Source organism: Vanellus vanellus (genome assembly GCF_965231255.1).
Source record: "Vanellus vanellus genome assembly, chromosome: 18".
Lineage (NCBI taxonomy): Eukaryota > Metazoa > Chordata > Aves > Charadriiformes > Charadriidae > Vanellus > Vanellus vanellus.
The window spans coordinates 8,118,890-8,141,380 of record NC_138923.1 but is presented as its reverse complement, the minus strand read 5'-3'; the positions used below and the strand labels follow the sequence as shown (position 1 = coordinate 8,141,380).

Below are 22,491 nucleotides of genomic sequence, written 5' to 3'. Positions count from 1 at the left end.
TCGTGTCGCCGCCCCACGGGGCGGGGGGAGCCGGGGCTGAGGCGGGCGGCGTTGGCCTGCCCTGGTGGGGAGGAGGATCTCGCCGTGGAACTGCAGCTCCCACCCGTGAGCGTGAGGGGGGGTGTGTGTATGTAGCGGTGTCCCGTCTCCTAGCAACCGCTACCGGCGGTCCGTCGCTTTGATGGGCCCGACTGGGGCCGCTTCCGCTGGGAGAGGCGGGATTGCGGAACGCAGAGTCCGGTAGCAGCGTGTGTGTGTGGGGCGGTGTTCCGGGCGGACGCCGTGAGAGCGTGCGCGGCGCGGAGGTACGGCGGGCGGCCCCGGGCCGGACCGTTATCCCCCTGGGGGCGGCGGGAGGAGCGGGCCCGGTCAGGGAGAGGGAGAGGCGGGCGTCAGGGTCCCTGAGGGGACTGCGGTTTTCTCGCTTCGGCCCACCCCGGTGTCACCGAGAGTCCTGTGGGTGCTCTGGGTGCCGCCCTCGGTGGTCCCGAAAGGAGACGGAGGGTAACGGCGGCCCGGCGGCGGGGTGGGACGGGACGTGCCTCTGCGCAGGGGGTGCCTCGGGGCCCTGTCCCGCAGCCCGCCCTCGGGCCTGCCCGCGGCCTCGGCCGGTGGCCCGCGGCTGGTGGCCCACGGCCTGGCTTTCTTAGCACGGTGCTGGGGCGAGCTGTGTGGTGAAGCGGGGTCTGGTGCCCGTCCCCAGAGCTGTCTGGTGGCGTGCGGTTTGGTGTCTGTCTCCAGGGCTTTCAGGGCAGCCGCTTCCCGGCGGCGGTGGGGAGGTGATGTCTAGTGCTGCTGGAAACTGGTTTGGGGATGTGAAATTCAGGGTCTTGTGTTTCAGAGATGACAGGATGTTGTTTTTGTAAGTGTTTGTACGTGCTGGCCGTAGAAAACATGGTAAAAAATAATTCCTGCCTGCACTGCGTAACTGTGGTTTTCAGGAATGTTCTGGTTACAGAGTCTGCTGGAGCTGGTGGGGCTCGGCCTGTTTGAACATAGTCAGAAGCTTCTAATTAGAGAACTTGGTTTTACTGCTGATTAGTTTAATATTTCTGTATTACTTTTAGCTTGCTGCTGTTTCATTGCTGGAAGCAGAGTTGAATATAGCATTCTGTCATTGCTTAGTTATGCAAAATCAACTTAAAACTGCTAGTTATTAAAGTGTGTTTTTGTTGTTCTAGGAAGGCAATTTTAAGGCAATACAGCTGTGATGCACATCTGTTTAATGAAGAAAGCGTTACTTTTTCATAGTCACTTTACAAAATTAGCTGGATTGAAAAGTAAGTGGCTTTATCATCTGTTTCTCAGATAATATTGAGTAGTTCTGTAATATTTTAATGTTGTGGGCTGCTTTGTCTTGTTGTTTTTACTTTGTAACAATGTGTAACAGTACACAGATTCTAGCACTTGAGTAAAATTCATCTCTTTTATTTAAGATAAGAAAAAATATGACAGAAAAAGCAAGTGCAGATGATTTTCAAGTTCAGGATTTTCTCAAGAAGAAAAAAAAGAGAAAACACAAAGAATACAATAAGAAACATGAAAATGATGAAAGAGAAAGTATACAAAATGCAGAGCTTAGCCATGCTTCACCACTGCTCTGTGAAGATCAAGCAGCACAGAGTGGAGAAGGCTGTAAAAAGAAGAAGAAGAAGAAGAAGAAAAAAAACAAGGGCGAGAAGCAACAGCCTTCATTAGATAATTCTTGTGTAGGACTGGAACATGAAGTTAGTAATGAAAGTGGAGTAGATGCTTCCCAAAAGAAAAAGAAAAAAAAGAAGCAGAAGTATGATGGTACAGATGATCAAAGTAATGCAATTTGTGTCACAGTAAATCAGCATACTGCTGGTAGTTGTCAGGAGATCAATGCTGATTACATTTTTTTAAAACAGTCTGTTAAGAAGAAAAGAAAAGAAAGATTGCCTGATGGGGATGAGGTATGTGAGCTGCCTACCTCAGAAACACATGATAAAAATGACAAAAAATCAAAAAAGAAGAAGAAAAGAGGCAGTAGTACCCAAGATATGCAGGAAGACACAGATGTAACCGTTGACCAGTCACTGTTGTCATGTCCTGAGCAAAACAGGGAAGGGGAAGACACAGTCTTGCCATCACTTACAGAAGACGGCAGTGTGGCAGTGCCCCAGCAATGGCATGAAGATGGTGACTGTGATGCTGCTTCTGCCGTGAGTGAAGATTCTATGGATGTACCTACTAATTTTTCAAAAACGACTAAAGCAGATCATCGCACTCCTCAAAAAACTCCCATGCATGCTAGAAAGGAAATAAAAAGCAGTGCTTTTGTCATGGAAGACAGCTCTTCAGAATCGGACGTAATGTAAGTTTAGGGTTTGGGTTTGTTTGTTTGTTTGCTTTTCCCACCCCCCAGATATGTTTTTATCACATTATTTGGATCCCAGATTTTTCTTCAGTCTGTGTTGTGTGTATTTTTAAAAACAACTTCAAAAACCTTTGCAGTATGTTGAGATGTTACAGAGATATTGAGAGACCTACTTTAAGAGCTTAGTTATAAATACAATAAAATTTGTAAGAATACAGTACCATTTCAATGGTACTTTCAATGTAGAATATTTCCTTCTGTTTAAAAACTGTAGGTATAGAAATAATTTATATGCAAGTAATTCATATTAGTAAAAAAAAAAAAAAAAAAAGGATTCCATCTGTTACATTTGATGTTTATAGCGAACATAGGCATTTTTGCCAAACAAATGGCAAGGTCAGGTCAGCTAAAGAATTTAGTGTTCTGTGCGAACACATGTGCATGTAAGTAGCTGTTGGTGCTTTTGCAGTGTCTAGAACCTACAATAAGAGCACTAGTAAGAGACAGATGGAAAAGTTCTGGGTTGCCAATGGTAGCAAGAGATGCTATTTCTTCTGTATGTCCATCTGTGAGAGTTTTGTGGGAAAGGTGTGGATTTTCAAAACTTCAGCAAGCTCTTTGAATATTGTAAGTATAGAAATTTGATAATAAATTATGTCTGTGTTAAAAGGTTGGAAATACAAGAGGCTAAATGTGTGAAGTATTCCGCGTTCTTTAATTAATGAACGTGTTCATTCTTTTAATGGAAGAGATACTAACTAACTCTGTTTTGGAGCTCTAGTGGTGTATTTTATTTTACTCTTTTTTTGTTTTGTTTGTGTTGGGTTTGGTTTTTTTTTTTTTTTTGGTGTCAGGACACCAGAACCCTCAGCATCAAATAGAAAGAAGGACCAAAATAGCTCCTTTACTGAAATGGCAGCCCTTGATGAGCTTAATCTGGATGATGAAGAGTTCCTGGACTCTACCACGTGTTCAGTTGTGGATTTGGATACTGCAAAACAAGAACTGGAAGAGTTTATTCCTCATGTGAGGAATATATCAGACAGTTCAATCAGGAAGATGGCTGGAAGAGACCTAGTGAGGTTTAAACAGTTTAAAAAACAAGGTGAGCTCTCAAAATATCGTTGCAGTGAGGAAGGACTGTGCAGCTGTGCTAATATTTTGACAGAGAGAAAATAGTTTGGTTTTGTACTGTGTCTGTCACATGCATGGAGTCTGGTTCACTTCATTCCAATGGACATATTTTCTGTTTGCTTTGTAGGATCTACTTCCTCATTGACAAATTGCAGTCTAAAGTGAATGTGTAATTTACCTGCTCCCAGCTCTTATTTTGTCTCTCTTCAGTTTTCTTTTTTCACCTTTAGAATTTGTTGATCTTTAATTATACGTGTTGTGATTTGGGCTGGTCACTAAAACAAATGACAGATACTCTAACTTCTCTCCCAAGTGAGAGAAGAATGAGAGGAAGGGAGAACTTGTGAGTTGAAAAGAAACTAAACTACTTTAATGAAATATTAATAATAAAATAATAAAAAGAAAATATAATAATATTAATAATGAAATATATACAATATATATAAAACCGTATCGAGCTCCCAGGATGATGATGATGTCAGCGGGCACTGGGAGAGTCCCAGACTGGACTCAGCAATGGATGGGAGCTGAACTCAGGATCTGGATTCAGTAACATGTGGATCGGGATCAAAGGCAGAGGAACAGACAGAGTCCTCCTCAGACGCCGGCCATTGAAGAAAGAGGGCTGATCCCTTTGATCCCTCAGCTTTTATGCTGAGCATGAGGCAGATGGGATGGAATACCCTGTTGGTCAGTTTTGGGTCACCTGTCCTGTTTGCTCCTCCCTGCAGTTCTGACCCCTCTGTGTTTTTCCTCTTCCGACCCGCTAGTGGGACATACAGCAAAGTTAGCTGGCCTTGGCTGTTATAGCAATAAGTATAAGCAAGAGGCTCTCTGCATACCATCCCTTGGTATTAACTATAAGCATTAGGTTTTACCACTCCCAGAAGCCTAGCTGTCGAAAAGCATTGTGTTAATTTCAGAGAGTTCAGTTAGAAGAGGCTTAGCTGAAAAGTAAAATTACTGAAAAGAAAATTGGTTCGTTTTTACCTCAAACCAAGACATTATGTTTGTTAAAACCTGAAGTGTAATGCAAGAGAGATGGTACTTGAGGTTTGCTTTTTTCTTTTTTTTTTTAAATAAAACTTTCTGTATATTTTAGGTATTGCTGTCAAGTTTGGCAGATTTTCCCAGAAGGAAAATAATCAAATCCGGAAAAATATTGAAGAATTCTTGTTGATTACTGGAATAGACAGCGCTGAAAAACTCCTGTTTACCTCAAGGTATCCAGAAGATAAAGAAACTATAAATCGCCTAAAAGCAGAACATCTTTTTTGTGAAAAACTTTGTAAGTATTTAAGTTCCTTCTCAAATAGCTGAATGTTACATTCCGTAACCTGGTGATATCAGTGTATATTTTTTTTTTAATATTTTTTTTTATTGAGAAGCACTAATGCTGCTAAATCTGGCTAAAAAGGAATATGCTGCTGAGATTATGTAGTTGATAATCTGTACAGTATAACGTTACTATCTTTTCTCAGTTATGAATAGGTTAAAGGTTAAAATATCATCATGATTAGCAGCACTTGCAGACTTTTAAACTTGCATTTGGGCTTTATGGCTTAAGGTGCATTATATGCCAGGCTTTAATTAAGCATAGTGATTTATTAATGGGACGCGTGATTAAGTCCTGTCTGAAATTGTCAACCATTCTTAGAGCACACAAATAGGTGGCAGGTTTAGGACTGAAAGAAATAAGGTCATTAGCCACAGTAGTTAGTTTTCCGAGTCGTGAGGAAAACCAGTAAAATTCTTATGACTAAGATTCTGTTTGCAAGATGAGCATCTCTTCTCATCCTCTTTCCTCATTTTGTTAGGCTTCTGTTGGCTAGAAAACATGCACACTTTGCATGGCAAACATGCTCACTTTGTAACATCTCTGATTAATCTACTCAGTGCACTTGGTCAGTGGCTTTCTGTTCTGCGTTGTTCTGTATCATTAGCATAGCCAAGACAGAGTAAATGTCAACCTGTAATGGATTTGGATACTAGTATTTATTTAAGGGTCATAGAGGCTACATACCTGTTGACTTTTTTCACACGCACAATCATTCCCTCTGCATCGTTATGTTTGCCTGGTGTTGACTTCTCTTCCCATTTGGGAGGTCGCTCCTGGTCTGGGAAAACTGGGCAGAGTCTCCTTTTGGTGTTATGCGAGTTGCTTGCAGTCACCTGTCCTGCGTGTTGCTGACCAAGATTGTTATGTGTTCCCAAGTAGTGGTCCCTGTGGATCTTCCCCCACTTCAAGGATCTTTCCTTCAGCCGAGATCTTCACTTTGTTTTTGCTGGATACCCCCAGTCACCGCTTTTGCCCGTCAAATTAGTCTATATGCAGAATCACAATATCTCATCAGCCTCCTGATTCCTGGCTGTCTCATGTCTCTGTTAATGGGCATATTCAGTATGTTACTTACATTTCATCCAGATGTTATCAAAACTTACAGCCAGGCCATACAATGTGTAGCTAATGAGTAACATGTCTGTGCTTGAGAGTTCAAAAGTTCAGGTTTCGATACTCGCCCACACACATGTGCTCTGGTACACAATGATTTACTGGCTGTCGGCGTTCACAATCCTGTCAAGGTCGTAACAATTACATCTTTGAAGCTTCTCAGGAGATTCTGTTCTGATTATTTCCTGTGTTGTAGAGTATGTACTCTTGAACAGAGGGAATCTGTCACTGACAGCATGGTCATGATAATGTATGTTGTACTTTTTTGGTTTTGTTTTGACGTTTTTTAAGTAGCCTCACCAGTGTGAGAAATATTTCTTAAAAATGAAACATTTACCTTCTAGCTGAGGGCATACCACGACCCTGGAGGCTGATATATTATCGAGCAAGGAAGATATTTGACCCAAATAATTATAAAGGGAGGTGAGTCATTTGAAAGAGTTTCTGAATGCTAATATCAGTCTCTGATGTTTATTTGTACATTAAAAATGGATACAAATGAAGATAATCTCCCTTATTTGTGTCAGTTACTGTGACTTAATTGACAGTTTGTTTTTCTGACTAGTCCTAAAATGTGACTTGACATGGTAGCGATGAGTAACTTTGGAACGCCTGTAAAGCTCTTTTGAGTTATTGGAATGGTCTGAATTTACAGCTGAAGCTGTGCCTATTTCCTCAACTAGGTATAGTAAGGAAGAAAAAGAAAAATTAAAGAAGTATCATGCTCTGCATGGGAATGATTGGAAGAAGATTTCTGAGTTGATGTCCCGTTCTAACCTCTCAGTTGCTATGAAATACTCTGAAATCAAGTCAGGTATGTAATTTTAAGGAAAAAAAAATATTCTGTGTATTGCAATTTGAGATGTTATTTTAACTGTATGTTGTATGTGCCCTAAACTTCAGGAAAAAATTCCTAGAGTGGATTGTTTCTTTCGGTTAATTTTTTGTAGCGGTTCTTTTTTCCAAACCACTGATTGTTCTTATCCCTTCCGTATGGAAAATGCAATCTTTGATAGAAAAGGGAAAAGAAGCGATAGAACAAATGCAACTCTTTGTTAAATGGAACTGGCATCTAAATAGATGCTTTCAGGGGGAGGGCAGGAGGAATTTGGCAACCAGGTTTTAAAAGATAGAAACTAGGGATCAGTGCTGTTCTTCAGTGATAAGGCTGAACTCCTCTCTCGAAACCGGTATGCAGAAGAGTTTCCGAGAAGCTTGTTAAGAGGTTGGTCCTTTAAGTAAGAGTAATGCAAAGTGTAGCATTTGCTCTTTTGGTGTTTTTTTTTTTCCTAATCGTTTATGATACATTATGCCTTATTTTTCAATTTTAGCGGTTAATTATGGCCCTTGGTCAAAGGAAGAGACCCAGAAGTTAATGCATGCAGTGGAGGAGGTGATTAGGAAAAGAACGGAAAAGGAAGACGCAAATTCTCTTTCATCATCGGAAAAGTCACAGAGAGACATCTCGATTGACCGTGAGACACTGTACCAGAAATTACCATGGACTGAGATTGAAGCTAAGGTGGGAACTCGATATTGGAGACAATGTAAACAGAAATGGTAAGGTTTTACCTTTACTATATTGAGATATACTAAGTTGAGATAGTAAAACGTGTTCTGGGGAGTATCTAACTCCATTCTGCAGAAGTATTTGTGCCATGATGATTGTTTGGTAAGACAGGTAACAAATAGGTTGTAAACTACAGGAGAGATGTTGCAAATGTGTCCGAGACTAAGAAATAACTCTTTGCTAGCTGTGGTAAGATTTCTTCTTGCTGTGATAGCGAAGCCTGGTTTCTGCTTCTCTGTGGAAGCAGTACATCTTGAAGACACTTCCTTTTGATGTTTGGAATTTCTTGAATTGATATAAACCTTTTTTTGTGTGTTTTCAAAGGACAACCATTTTGACAAACAAGATCACCAAGGGGCAGCAGCTATATAGGGGGACCAAAGGATTACAGGCCAAGATCAATCTTATTAAAAGGTATAGTTCAGCGTTACTAGAACGGTTCTGTACCTCTTACTGTTCTAAGTTGTGTTTATAAAAACTTGCTGGGTGAGAACGGCACGCCTGCAGTTTCATACAGGTTTCACAACTACTCTTTTTTTGGACAAAATGTCCTGTGACTTCTGACTGGTGGAGCTGTGAGCATTATTGAATTATTACTTGAATTCTGCCTACAAACTGCTTCTGTATTATATTCACAGGTTGTATGAAATGCAAGTGGAGGATGCTAATGAAGTAAACTGGGAAGAACTCAGTAATGCTATCGGGTAAAGTTTTATCGTTCTTGTTATGGATACAAAGGATAGTTGAAGCAGACGGTCTTAAAAATTCCACAAAGAAATCAAAGTTCTTAGACCCCTGCAACTATAGAAAATGTCATTTAGGTTGGTAATGTACAGTTGTATATCCTTGCGTAGTACTGAGCAGCAAACCATGCCTGTAATCTCTGAAATTTACTTCTAACCACTTCAGGGAACCCTCATTGTACTCCCAGCACATCCTGTGTACTAGAACTGTTATGTAGTCTGTGCTAAAGTCTCTGATAAAAGACTTTTCCGGGTGTTAATCAGCACATAGCAAAAGGGATAATTATTGGAGCGTGTGATACAATATAATAGTCTTCTTCCAAACAAAGTGAGTGTTGAATATGAAATTACCAGTACTGTGAATGCTGTACTTTCTCTACAGCGCTTCTTTCTTTATCCATATACTTTCAGTTTCATTTACTATTTCTTTTCACTAAACATATAATGCATATGTATAATGGGATGGTTTGGGTTCATACCTTCAAGGGGAACTGTTGTCTTGAAAAACGATTTGGATGAGGATTTGAAATCCATCCTTTTTACCTAAAGCTAAGATCTTGTTTGACTGGCGTCACTCACTCTCATGAATGGATAACTCGGTAACCACTAAACTTTGTAATAGTTCCTTACACCGCTAATTCTTTGAACTCTTCTCTTTTCAGAGGTGTCCCGAGAGCCTACGTTCAAGCAAAATTTTATAAGCTAAAAGTCTCCTGTGTTCCTTTGTGGCAAAAAAAGACTTTTTCTGGTCAGTATCCCAGCTGTTAGCTGGTCAGCTACTCCTTAAGGTTTTTGCTTCAATCTAAGAGAACGTGTATTCTAGTTTAATGCTTTCTTATTTAGCTTTCCCCTAAGTAAATTGGCTAAAATCTCAGGCTTTATACTTATTTTACTATTTTTTTTTTAAAATAAGTTTACTTTCAACGGCATCTTCATGCAGTGCTTATCAACTTCTCTTTAATACCTGGGCTTTAAAAGTTTTATGACTGTGCTTTTTTATTTTATCTTTGCGTGTATGTATGTGTCTGATCTACCCTGCAGCCACTGTGATTACTCTGGTATAGTGAGATTTTTTTGCACTTAACACTGACAAAATAATTGCTGTCTGAGATCCTGTTTCCCCATGGCATCCAGTTCCCCTACAGATCTAATTAAGACTTCTTTTTTTTTTCTCTCTCTTCCCCCTCCTCCTCCCAAAGAAATTATTGATTATCTTTTTGAAGAGAAACTTCCAGAACTTGAAGAAAAGTTAGAAAAAAGGAAGGGGAAATGCCTTCGTTCAGACAATTCAACAGCTAATGAACAGAAGAAGGCTTTCCGACTCAGTGACATTTTTGACTCCAGTGAAGAGAGTGATTAATTGACTGCCTTAAAAACAATTCCCAGTCAGTGTATTTAACAACAAAATGGATCTGGTTGAAAGTGGGTGCATATCAACAACTGCAGGTACACAGGTTGTCTAATAATGGAAAAAGTAAAGATATGTATGTCTGATTTTCTTGTTCCGTATTGAAGACTGAGGGAAATACAGGTTTTGTGCCACCTTTTACTACCTTTGGTTTTAGAAGTCTTTTTTTAAGCATCTAAGTTCCTTTCTGAATGTCTCAAAACCAGTCTTTTTTTCCACTGCTTTGTTTTCTATGGAGTTGGATGCTGCTGTTTACCCTCTCTGCATGAACATGTTTTTTCAGAACATAAAAATAAATTCATGGAGTTGGGAAAAGGCTCAAACAAGAACAGCTTTCAATTTACTTTTAAATGTCTGTAATAAATCTTAAAACGTCTGTGTTGATGGAAACAGCACAACTTTGAATTTGTTTTTTTTTTTTTTTAAGATATCTTGTTTTTAAAAGCAACTGATTTTTTTTTTTTTGTGTAGACTTGTACTTTTATCAGTCCTGCTAGAGAAAAGCGATTTTTGTCCATTACCATTCATGAATTGTAATGTTATTTCATGCTAACCAGAACAGTGCATTTAAAATGTTTTTGTTAATATTTGGAATACAAAGACAAAATGGATAGTGTATATATGTACATACATATATATATTTTCATAATGCCAAGGAGAATTTTTACATTTAAATAAGAAAGCTGAGGGATAAGATGGAGGTTATACTCGTGGCGTTGTATGATATTTTTGACTATCTGCCTAGAGGGATTATTTGTAAATTGACCAAATGAATGTCTTAAAGAAAAATAAACAAGTTTTACTGCGCCTGTAAAGTATTTGTATGGCTTGTTTGTATTTATTATATGTTGTATTAGGAAGTAATGCAAGAAGACTTGGTCTCTGACATACTGCTTTTTGATGGTGATTTTGATAAGTGAGAATTTCTTTCTGTAATTTTAATAATTTTCATTGAAAATGTGGAACTTGCAACAGCTTGAAATAAAGGCCTTGTTGGAGGTGCTTGTGGCTTGTAGCAAAGGATGTTAAATGAGAATTTTCCATATTTAACCGAGTCTGGCTTTAGTCCCTCTGAAGATGGATGACAATGTGATTTTTGTGGGACGGGCAGGAACCCTGTGGGGTCAGCCACCGGTGAAAGGGTAAGTTTTCCAGCCAAGAGATGAAACGGGGTGGAGGAAGCATGTACCAGCTTCCTGGCACTTGAGTCTTCGATTTGCTTTTGTTGCTTTACGAGTTTGAAGGTTAAAAGCTGAAGAACTTGAATTTTTTGATCTAAGCGGTTTGTGGTTTTCAAGGTGTTTTTTTGTTTGTTTTTGTTTGTTTTCTTGGGAGATGGGGTTCGTCTGAATTTTCTGCAGGCTAGAGCGCAAACAATGGCACGGTTGTAGAGTTCATAGAGTAAATCTCACAAAAGAAAACAACTTTGACCTGCATAATAAGGTTTATTTTATCATTCTGCTGATATGTTATTTTGCAGAGAAACTGCTTTTAAGGAGTGCATAAGCCAGGGCAGGAACTGTAAACCCGACCTCTGCCGCGCAGGAGGGAAAGGAGCCCCAGTCCATCTTCCCCCCAGCTCTGGGAAGGGAGTAGGGAAACAGTTCCCTACCTGCAGCTCCTTTGGTAATTTGGTGTTTGTAATCCCTTTGCATGTGGACAAGTGGTGGTTTGGGGGAGGGGAGTGTTTGTTGATCACTTCCTGGTTACTGGATAAGGGCACTTAAGAGACCGTAAGAAAGCAGCTTTTCCCTTTGCCATTATCTTATAAAGGCTCGTGGGAACACAGGCAGGGGAGGCAGTTGTTTCATGTGGGTATTTGAATATTATTGAAAACAGAGCAAATTGTGCAGAGGTCTGAAAAAAAAACAAAAACCAACCAACCGACCAACGGGCTCCACAGAACGATGAGGGAAATAACAGCGACAAAGCTTTGTGTATCAGGCTGCGTTATAAATAAGAGCATGACACAGCCTTCAAGTTTAAAAAGCACTGCGCGTCCCCTAAAAACTTCGGTGATGCAGGCAGATATGTCGCTTCAAGCATTTTTCCTGGTGCGTTAGTGGCCTGAATGGTGTTACAGGAAAGAATTTCTCAGCTGTGTGGCATTATCAAAGAGGGAGACAGCCGGGTTACAAGAGTTGTGTTCGCAGCAGAGAAGCACTTCAAAGTTGAGGAGTGTTGTGGTGGCAGCTGCTGAAGATCAAACAGGGACTCGCCTTTTCCACCACGCTTGTCTTAAACTAGGAGTTGAAAAACTGTAAATAATCTCTTGGGTTCCCCAGGGCCCCCCGGCCTGTGGTCACAGCGTCGGCCCTGTGACCTTTAGCACTGAGCTAATTCCGTCCTGCGGCAGTGCTCTTGGCTGTGCACTCCCCACCGCTGCGTGCCTCAGTTTCCCCTCGCCCCCTGTTCTCCCCTCGTTACTGGCCCTTTAAGGCCCCGCCGCTCTGCCCGAAGGGGCGGGGCTAGCTGGCACGAGGGGGGCGGCCCCGCCCGCAGGGAGAGGGCTCGAGCTCACTTCCGCCGGCGGGCCGGAAGCGTGGGGAGCGCGGCGGCGTTGCCAGGACGGGCGGGCGGCGGCGGGGAGCGGCGGCGGGCTGAGGTGAGAGGGACGAGATGGGACGGGACTTATCTTCCCGCGGCCGCGCTGGCGCTCCGTGCTGCCGAGGAGGCCGCGTTCCGCTCGGGTTTCCCTTTGTTTCGGTCCCGCTCCCTCACGCCGCCTGAGGGGAGGCGCTGCCCCACTGGGCCGGCCCGGGCCGGGCCGGGCCTGCTTGGCGGGAAGGGAGCGACGCTCTCTCCGCTTCGGGGGCCTCACCGGGGCGGTGAGACCGCGCGGGGTGCGCCCGGGGCCCTCGTGGAGGAGCTGTTGGTGGTTGCCGGGGTGGCTCCGGGGCGGCGGAGCGGGGAACGGGAACCAGAAACTGCCCGGGCTGCATCTCGGCTGAGGCGTTTCCGTGGGCGGGTGTCGGTACTCATCAGTGAGCAGCCGTTAAAGCGTATCGGAAGCGGAGCAGTGCAGGTAAAGGGCGCTTTTCGCAGCTGAGGTTCGTGTATCCGTGTGCGCTGGTTTAAGGAATTGCCTTAATGCGCGTAGGTAGGGGTTTTCTTTTTTTTGCACCTTTTGTTAGAAGGAGGTGCGATAGGTGCTGTATTGCGCGCATTTGAATGACAGAAGGGATTCAGTTGCAAATCATACTTATCGTTTCAGTAAATGTGCGTTTAATATAAAGTATGTTGATTTAAATACCAAAGCAATTCTTAATCTATAGCGTGTGAACTGAGCGGATTTCTGATGATTACTGTTTTGCTCCAGATCTTTGAAATACCGTCAAGACTCGGTTACCAGGGGATGGGTTGTTGAAGGTACTGCCTTGCCGTGCTGTACTCCAGGGCATGTATGGTTGAAGGTCTCGGCCGCCTTCCCTCGCTGCAGGGCAGCGCTGTTCCCTGTCCCACCATGTGACCTGCCACACCTGCACAGCAAAGAGCTTCCTTTTCCAAAGGTAAACACCACAATTGTTTTTTTCCTAGCATGTATGCACGAGCAAATGTATAGTTTTGCTTTGTCTAGACTTGCCTTTTGCAGTCCTTGTTACGCTAAACGACAGAAGCAATTACCATAGTTTCTTTTATGTAGTTAGTTCAAGTGTTTATGCTTGTCCAGTATTCTTTTGAGTTTTTCAGACTAGCAGGATCTGAGATGACTGTATTGCTGCTTAGTGAAGAACTTTTGTTTTTAGAGGAAGCAATCTGTGGTGAGAATCTCATGATGCTTTCTAACTATCTTAGTAACGAAGACAGGAAAGTTCCGCTAAATATCCTTTGCGTTTGACAACAGGGATTTGTTGACCTATAAATTTTAATATGAGATTAAGAAAAAAAGCTAATTAAATTTTGTGGTCATTAGGCCTCGATTCCATAGATATCAGTAAAACAACATAATGAACTTTAGCATTGTAGTTCTGAAAAGTGTATGTTAAGTGTGGATGAGGGGTTTTTCTTTGTATGTAAGTGGAATTTTTACATGTAGCTTCGTAGTTTGTAAACTATGTAATTTAACTACTTTTTGATTTACTTTTTATATTTTTTATTCAACAGGCACTTTCCTGTAATGTTTATTTAATGCTTTGGTCTGTATTTATTTATTTATTTAATTGCATACACCTATATGATATAAGAACATATGTGCGTATGCTGCTAATGAGTTACATAAATCCTGAAACTCATCAGACTTTAAAATTAAGTACTGTTGTGGCTGACAGAAAATATTTTGCTGCTTCCAGTCTTTGGACTTACGTTAATTCCTTATTCTTTCATCCAAAGAATGAGCACATGTCGATGGTGTACACCTAGTGGTTCTGACACCACTGAATTCCTGAAGAGCTATGCTTCTAAACGGTTGTCCCAGGAAGATCTTGAAGGATCCAATGATGATCTCTGTTACTGTCTGGAGTGTGTGGTTGAATACCACAAAGCAAGGGAAAACGTGCCAAGCTTGCATAAGGTAATTAAGAGATTTGGCTCCTCTCATTACTGAGCGGGAGGACACAGAACTGAAGAAAAACTTCAGAAGAGGCTTCTGTGGTCCAGCCTCAGTGTAGGGGGCGGTTTTGTTCAGGGGTTGTGTTCTACTGGTTTTGGGGAATAGGGTATGTTGCTTTTTAACTGTCTGCTTTTTTTTATATTGAGTTGTGAAGAGCCATCATAAAACAAAAGGATCCTCTTGTTTTGCATATGTTCAAATTAGTGAGAACTAAAACAGTAGTGGAAAGTTGTTGACTAGACATTATAGTTTGAACTTTGTTCTTGCTGTGATAGTCTGACATCTGGAAAAAAGAACACCTGACAAACAAACTAACAGCTCTATGTCTTTAATGTATTTTCTTCCTCTGGCTTCTGTTCAGCTTTGGGTTTGTTCCTCTTTTTATTTGCTTTCATTTTTCATTTGGAGTTTTCTATTATGCTTGAATTTCAGAGATGTGATCTTGCAAGCCTGTGAGATTTTTGTGATTAAATTAATAAAAACTGTTTAAAAACTTTATTTTATTATAAGCCTTTTATAGTTCTTTCTCATTGGTGTCAAATTTTGTGTTTTGGAAAGCTTATTTTCCCTTATGTATATATGTATGTAAAATGAATATTTTTAGCTAACTGATCATAATACAGATGTCTAAAAGGTCGTTCTTTAAATTAGTCAGCTAGATTTCTCTGGAGGGCAATCCCATCTGAGTATAGGTTGGAAATAAGTGGAGTTACTGCTCTGCTGAAAGTTCCTTTCTGTGTCTATTAACTGTAGGAAATAATGCTGGTTTCTAATTGAGGTTTGGAGCACTTACTTTGATGAGTAATGTTAAGCAAGCCAAATCCCCTATAAATGTTCAGCAAGTCAGTCAGTCTGGTTGCATTGTTTACATGTGCTCCCTTCCCCTAATACGTTGCAAAATCTGTGAGAAGGAAGGATTTTAAAATTGCTTGTCCCATCTTCCTAAATACAATCATTTTCTGTATCATGCACTTCTTTATATTGGCCAGTGGAACAAAGTTTTGTGACTAACCTATGGCCTGAAATAATTATTGAAATGGTTTATGAGTATTTAACAGAATTATAAAAATGCTTCTGGTTTCAATGCCACTCTCTTAAAAATTATAAAATAATTTTAGCTCTGAAGTGAGAGTTTTGTGATTTGCACAGTCTGAATGCCATGTCAAAACTTTCTTTCACACTGTGCATGGAAAGGAACTTTTCAAAATGAAATCGTAAGTTTTGAAAGCCTAGTCAAGGTTTCTGCATGTGATAACAAATGTCTTTCACCGCTTACTTCACAAATGCACTTTGTTTAGTTGTTTTTCCTTACTGAATAGGTCTTGTGGGAGTTGGAAACTTCCCGTCTTGTTGCCCATATTGAGAAATTCATGAAAGAAGAAGCTGGAGAAGACGATGAGTTGTTTATAGTGGATGAGAATGGAGAGACACAGCTGTCTGGTTATGTGGGCCCAGATTTTGAGAATAACCTGCGAGTGCCCCTTCTAGAAATACTGAAATATCCATATCTGCTGCTGCATGAGAAAGTCAGTATGTATCTTATTGTATACAGGTGGGAAGGGCATGATATCATTTCTACTGAAGAAGGTGAAAATAACAAATAGTAGTTAAACTGAAGTACCTGTGTGTGTATATATTTTATATTTAATTTGACACTAAATATTTTATTTTGCTTTGTAAGCATATAAATTAGTTCTTACTATGACTGTATTTGTCCTTTTAGGTGAGCTGTGTGTAGAAGTGCTCTGTAGAATGGAACAAAGTCACAGCTCTTTTCAGGTCTTTGAGAAGTACCCAGGGATTTATCTTTTTTTGGTACACCCAAATGAAGTGGTAAGTTACTTTTTCTGTTCCACTAAAACTTGGTTTTAAATGGAATCAGAAAAGATTCTTATTTTTAATGACGAGAATATGAAAATAGTAGTGTTCAGAATTTTAAGTGTTTGATTTTCGGTGTTTTTCTTTAACAGTGTGTATACATATATATATAAAGGAGATTTCATTAGAAATATAGTTACTCTTGCTGAAGGAGAGAAGACTCTTCTTATTGCAAAACTTCTAGAATCACTTTACTGTTTGCATTTACTCAGCAGAAGTTACAGGTGTTCAACCAAACTGTAAATTTACACCATATACTCCCAAATGGAATTCTTCTCAAGTGGGCCAGGGTTTGTAACTTAGTGTATTAATCCCCTTCTCCTTCCCTGTTCTTTCTTCATCCCTAGAAGCTTTCACTTTTTTGGTAATATTCGGAACCTTAAAAATTTAAAAAGTGAGAATAGTGTAGTTACTTGCAACAAGAGATGCTCAGCAGTGGACTTTCTTTGAAATGCCCTTTAATTGTCACTGAATTTTGTCATTACAAGGAGGCAGTATTGTATTTTAATGGATTTGTGTATTCTGTGGTGGAACAACTCAAAATTATGCAGGTTTCTTTTGATTTGCCTGTGTCTTAGTGCATACAGGATATTTTAATATTGAACAGTCGGAGATCAAAAAGTGTAAACAGGAGAGCTCCATTCTGTATGATATTTAGAAGTGTCAACTGATCTTAGTATCATTCATGCTAGTGTACATAGCAGAGACTGCTCTCTTTTTGAATCCAATCTCTTAAGAAAGGAACAAAAGGAGAAATTATGGAATACTGGAAGTGCCTAGGTTGAGAGGGTTTGCAATTGCAGTCACTGCCAACACTTACTTTTTTGCTGATTTGAGAGATTATAAAAAAGACCTGACATTCACAAAGCAGTATGAACATGTCTGAGTGCCTACTTTTAACTACGTTGTTCTGAAGATGATGTGTTATTCAGCAAGAAGGTGGTTCCTGTTAATAGCAAAGGGTGATGGAGTGCTTTGATTTCACGATCGTAGAAAAGTCCCTGTGTGGTGTATTTATCTGTAAATTGAATTTGGATGTGTAACTCAAAGAAGCATTGAATTGTAACTCAAGCGGGCTGTTTGTTTATATCGGGAGAGTGTGAGTTTATACCATCGTTTTACTACCTCATTTGATGCAGAGTCAGGTTACATTTGCTGTGACTAGTGGCCAGGTTGTGGCTGTACAGTTTCCAAGGCTGGCTTACTCAAACGCTGATGTGGAGTACAAAATTTCAAGTTGTCCTAAGAAACAGCGAAAGATTTAATAGTACTGTACTTCATAATTGCAGAAACTCTTGAAGTTTTCTCAGTAGGTTGGAGAATGATTCCACCAAGGCAAGAAATGACAAGTGTCCTGTGCTGGCAGCACATCTTAACTCTATACTATAGCAACAGATGTTATCTAAGTGATAAATATTCATCAATAATGTTTAAACAATATAAAGCAAGTACAAAACCAAATGCTATCCCTTTGTCACAGTTTTATTTGTATATATTACCCTGAATTTAAACTTCTTTGTTACCAACATCTTCTCGTAGGTATAGTAAGCCTGTTTCTAAGGTTATTTTGAAAAAGACTAACTCTTACTTGCAATTATGAGACCTTTAGTGAAAATATACTTTTGTCCCATTTGTAGTAGCAGTGATTCCTAATTTTTAGTGTTGTGATTTTATTTGTTCTTTTTTGTGCTGGTTCTGGCTGAGGTAGAGTTCATTTTCTTCACAGTAGCTAGTATGGGGCTATATTTTGGATTTATGCTGAAAACAGTGTTGATAATATTGGGATGTTTTAGTTATTGTTGAGCAGTGCTTACACAGGGTCAAGTCCTTTTCTGCTCCTCCTACTGCCCCACCAGTGAGTAGGCTGGGGATGCACAAGAACTTGGGAAGGGCCGCCTCAACTGCCCAAAGGGATATTCCATACCATATGATGTCATGCACAGCATATAAAGCTGGGGGAAGAAGAAGAAAGGGGGGCACATTCAGAGGTGTTTGTCTTCCCAAGTAACCATTACTTGTGATGGAGCCCTGCTTTCCTGGAGATGGCTGAACACCTGCCTGCCAAAGGGAAGTAGCGAATGAATTGTTGTTTTGCTTTGCTTGCGTGAGCCACTTTTGCTTTACCTATTAAAATGTGTTTATCTCAACCCACGAGTGTTCTCACTTTTACTCTTCTGATTCTCACACCCATCCCACCGAGGGGCAGTGAGCGAGCGGTTGCATGGTGCTCAGTTGCTGGCTGGGGCTAATCCATGACATTTTCATTGATAAGTAATGTTTATGTTTTAATCCTTAGATTCGTCGATGGGCCATCCTAACAGCAAGAAATTTAGGGAAGGTTGACAGGGATGATTACTATGACTTACAGGAAGTGCTGACTTGCTTGTTCAAAGTTATTGAGTTGGGGCTTTTTGAGAGTCCAGATATTTATAGCTCTTCAATGATTGAAGAGGGTAAACTCATCCTTCTGCCATCTCATTTATATGATACTGCCAACTACAAGAACTATTGGCTAGGTGAGTATTTATGATCAGAAATTAATTTGTACACGTTGTCTCTCTTATCTTGTAAGCACTTCTTTCAAGTCAGAGCTCTACTATTTCATAGGTGCTGTTTATTTGGGGGCATGTCAAATGGGAGAATTGAACCTTGCTCAACTGCAGTAGTGAGGTGGTGTTTAATTAGTTTCATGCTGCTGCCAGTCTCTTTGGTCAAGCGTTATGCTGGTAATGGCATTTGGAAAATGATCCTTGATTTGGTGAAAATTAGAACAAATTTTTTGCAAATGAATGGGTGGGTTGATTTTTATTTTTCTTTTTTTTTTGGGTAGGGATTTGTATGTTACTAACAGTGCTAGAAGAACAAGCTATGGACTCCTTGTTACTGGGCCCAGACAAACAAAATGATTTCATGCAGTCTATACTTCACACCATGGAGAAAGAAGCATCTGGTAACTAATTTTGATACTGAGATAAAGACAGTTTATAGCCTATTTCTCATGTTTATCAAACTTCCTTGTTTAATTGAGTTAATTATTAATACTGTAATGCTGAGGTGATTTTAATTGAGGTTTATGTATCTTCTGGAAGATGGCCAATATTGCACAATGTTTGGGCAATCCTGACAAAATGACATTCGAACAAACTCTTAAGTAGAAAAGGAATGGCAATGCTTTGTGTAAGGCTGGTGTAGAGGTTTTGAGAGGACAAATCTATAATTTCTACCATGTTGTTTTCATTTAATGTACAGGTTGTATGGGAATGGCTGTTTCACTGTGGCATGAAGTTTGAATTTTGAGTCCTAAAACGAAGAAACACCTTCTGAATTGCTGCAGCTTGCTTAAAATTTGACTCTTCTGTCCATCTGTTTGAGGGCACTCCTTTTGCAGCTGGGAATTTAGACTTCAGAATTTAGACTAGTAGCCCATGGGCCATTCTGGTAGGCCACATGCTATGGCATAGTCGGGAATGGCACGTGAGCTCAAGACCAGGGCTGCCTCTTAAATGACTAGATCTTTATAAGCTTAATATGTGTATTGAGGATATTATATGAAGAAGGAAGAACACGCTTGAAGGAAAACCAATTGCTTCTAGCTTAAATTTGAAGTATAAATTGCCATAGCCCAGTAAGATGTAACCACTCTTAGAACAGCACTGCAAAAATCAGTGTGGAAGAATCAGTTTCATAGAGTTGGGAAATGTTAGTTATCCAGGTTCCTGTTGATTTAAGACTGCATAAGGAGCAGTGTCTGTCTGTACAAGTGAGGTTGACTATTTTTCATCCTTTTTCTGAGTTAAAAAATATAGTTGCAACTTACTAGAATCTTTATATTAGTCTTTAAGAAAAATCAATGAAAACCAGCTACTTTCAACATCAGCTTGGTCTAAGAACATACAGGACTCTTGCATTTCAACTCTCCCCAATATTGCTGTTATGTTTCAGATGATTCTACTGACCCCTTCTGGCCAGCGCTGCATTGTTTCATGGTTATTTTGGATCAGCTCGGATCTAAAGTATGGGGTCAGCTTATTGATCCTGTCCAGGCCTTTCAAACCATTATCAACAGTGTGAGCTACAACAATGAAATAAAAAATATACGCAGTAGCTTTAAGAGGTCAGTTTTATTAAGAGACTAGAACAGTCTTATGATTTTAATACCAGGTAGCATAGTAGCATGGTCTTGGTTTTCTTGTCAGTGCTGCTTAATTTGTGTTGGGGGAGGGAGATGACAAGTTAAAAAAAAAAACTGGATGTTACCAACTTCAAACAATGAAAAAATGAAGTAGGTCCCTAAAATTGTGAGGTTCTTTAAAAAAAAAAAATACACTCACTTCTTTTTGACTACTATGGTGTCTATTACACTTTTCAGGATTTGTTTTCTGAGTCAGGAAGGCTGTTAACAGTTTAGTGCTTATTTAGTGCTATAACCAACTTAATGAAGATTGCCATGTCTGAGACTCTTGGTAAAATTGTAGGAATTCCAGAATTTTCAGTGGATGAGATAGTTTTAGATTTTATTGTAGGTCCAGATGACAATTGATTTGAGTTTACTTTCAGCTCATGTGAAGTCTTAAATATTTCTCAAGATTAGATTTTCTTAATGATATTGTATGTTCTTAAAAATTTTACTCCTTTTCTGGACGTATTCCTTTCAGGGGAGGTAGTAAAGTGAGAATCATGGAACTGGCCTTTAGTAGCTTGGATAACGTAGTGAAAACATGTAACAGGCATCAGATAGTCTTTTGAAAGGTTTTGTCTTCATATACTTTTATCCTAAGGTAAAAAAGGAGCTTGTGAATCACTTCTGATTGACAATATTGTCAATATTGCACAGACAGTTAATTAGGTCAAGGGATTGTTCAGTGCAGAAGTGGTTGGTTAGTACACTGCTAGGAAATCTAGAAACAGCTTCTATGGGAACAGGATTTTGTTACATAAACTTGAACATCTTTTGTCATGCTTTCCCTTTTAAGGATTTTTATAAGAATCCAGGTCCCAAGGCTTTAGGAACACCTGCTATTTTTGAAAACTGAAACTGTATCTAATTTTTAAAAGTCGGTGGAAAATAGTACCTGGATTACCATACCATTTGTTTACTGTTTTCCTGTGGTATATTTTTAATCAACTTTGACAATGTCTTAAATGTTCAGTATTTTTATACATAGTCTATAATGTTGTAGATAGCTAGATACATATATATGGAATGTTACAGATAGCTGAGGAAGGCATGTCAAAGGAGATTTTCTTACGGAAAAACTTCTTTACAGTGAGGGTGACAGAGCACTGGCACAGGCTGCCCAGGGAGGTTGTGGGGTTTGCTTCTGTGGAGATTTTCAAGACCCGCCTGGATGCAGTCCTGAGTAATGTGCTCCGGGCAATCCTGCTTTAGCAGGGGAGTTGGACTAGATCATCTCTAGAGGTCCCTTCCAACTCTGACAATTCCGTGATTCAGTTAGGTAAGCTACTTGAGTGTTGTTCAAATAGCTGCGTACAAAGTTTATGAATATGTAGCCATGATTGAGCTGCATTTATTCATAGAAAATTCAAAGACAATGGAATTCTTCTGGATGTTTGTTCTAGGTAGCTGGATCCATGGCTTAGTAGAAACAGTCACTTCCCCTCCACTTATGAGCAGGATAGAACAAGCTCTACAATTTTAAATATGATATCTTTTCATAGCTATGTTTTGTCACTGACAAATTCTAATAATTACATGGTCAGTATATGACAAGTGAAATCTGTGTCTTGGCCAGTTGGCTTTCCTATAGTTTAAGTTAGTTTTGTTGAGTCTATAATGATTTGTATTTCCTTTTAGGACAAAATCTGAACCAGAGTCAGACTACGATGATGACATGGTTACTTGCAGTCAGATTGTCTATAATTATAACACAGAAAAGCCTCAAAAGGTATTAAAAAATATTTTATTTCCCTGTTCTTTGAACTCTGATCACTGAATAACACTCTCAGTTTAAACCATCTATAAAATACAGAGGTGAAGATGCTCTGCTTCTGCTAGTAATGTTGTAAAGAAAAAATATTAAATAACGTATGTCACTATTGTGAGCTTTAAATAGCAGCCAGTCTGGTCACTTCTTGTTTGCCTGGTACTTCCAGGCTGTAAGAGGAAAGAAGAATGAGATGGTATTAAAGCGCAAGAGTTTGTATCAAGATTGAAAAAAACATTGGTACCTCAATGAAAACTCCAAATTAAATTTAAAAGTTGCTGATTGAGTTCTTGTGTTTCACTTTTTCTTTCTCAGTATTGTAAACTAATACGCTGAGTGTGGAATAATGAGGTATGCATCGATGTACTTTCATATGTTAGACCATGCTCCTAAATGGCACTGACTTTTTTTCTTGTCATAAAGCAGAAAAAACATTTGTGAGTGTGTTCTCTTGATGCTGGTGCATTGTAT

General features: G+C 39.8%; 2 protein-coding genes across 3 annotated transcripts in view; both read left to right on the top strand.

Annotated features, from left to right (window-relative positions):
* Positions 1 to 259: 259 nt before the first annotated feature.
* On the top strand, positions 260 to 10,635 carry TTF1 (transcription termination factor 1). Of its 2 annotated transcripts, none has more exons than XM_082492618.1 (12): positions 260 to 305; positions 1,182 to 1,280; positions 1,437 to 2,338; positions 3,196 to 3,446; positions 4,578 to 4,763; positions 6,272 to 6,350; positions 6,611 to 6,741; positions 7,259 to 7,487; positions 7,822 to 7,911; positions 8,136 to 8,201; positions 8,903 to 8,988; positions 9,440 to 10,634. In XM_082492618.1, exons 3-12 carry the CDS (start codon positions 1,449 to 1,451, stop codon positions 9,598 to 9,600), a joined length of 2,169 nt encoding a protein of 722 aa, XP_082348744.1. In that variant the 5' UTR covers positions 260 to 305; positions 1,182 to 1,280; positions 1,437 to 1,448; the 3' UTR covers positions 9,601 to 10,634. The 2 variants fall into 2 exon arrangements, with proteins under 2 accessions (XP_082348744.1, XP_082348745.1); XM_082492619.1 differs by lacking the exon at positions 260 to 305 and adding an exon at positions 418 to 504 and having other exon boundaries at positions 9,440 to 10,635.
* Positions 10,636 to 12,191: 1,556 nt separating this feature from the next.
* SETX (senataxin) overlaps positions 12,192 to 22,491 on the top strand; it is a 30,613-nt gene continuing 20,313 nt past the window's right edge. Inside the window, exons 1-9 of the mRNA XM_082492726.1 lie at positions 12,192 to 12,253; positions 12,968 to 13,157; positions 13,978 to 14,158; positions 15,517 to 15,727; positions 15,921 to 16,030; positions 18,372 to 18,591; positions 18,906 to 19,025; positions 20,018 to 20,189; positions 21,891 to 21,981. Of these exons, the coding sequence (XP_082348852.1) occupies positions 13,979 to 14,158; positions 15,517 to 15,727; positions 15,921 to 16,030; positions 18,372 to 18,591; positions 18,906 to 19,025; positions 20,018 to 20,189; positions 21,891 to 21,981 (1,104 nt within the window). The 5' untranslated portion in view covers positions 12,192 to 12,253; positions 12,968 to 13,157; position 13,978. The remainder of the gene's footprint in view (positions 12,254 to 12,967; positions 13,158 to 13,977; positions 14,159 to 15,516; positions 15,728 to 15,920; positions 16,031 to 18,371; positions 18,592 to 18,905; positions 19,026 to 20,017; positions 20,190 to 21,890; positions 21,982 to 22,491) is intronic.

Excerpts from the sequence above, each read along its gene's own strand:
- TTF1 (XM_082492619.1), top strand. The coding sequence starts at position 1,449 with ATGACAGAAAAAGCAAGTGCAGATGATTTTCAAGTTCAGGATTTTCTC. Across the intron at positions 7,488-7,821 it reads AGACAATGTAAACAGAAATG|GACAACCATTTTGACAAACA; the intron begins GTAAGGTTTTAC and ends GTGTTTTCAAAG. Across the intron at positions 7,912-8,135 it reads AAGATCAATCTTATTAAAAG|GTTGTATGAAATGCAAGTGG; the intron begins GTATAGTTCAGC and ends TTATATTCACAG.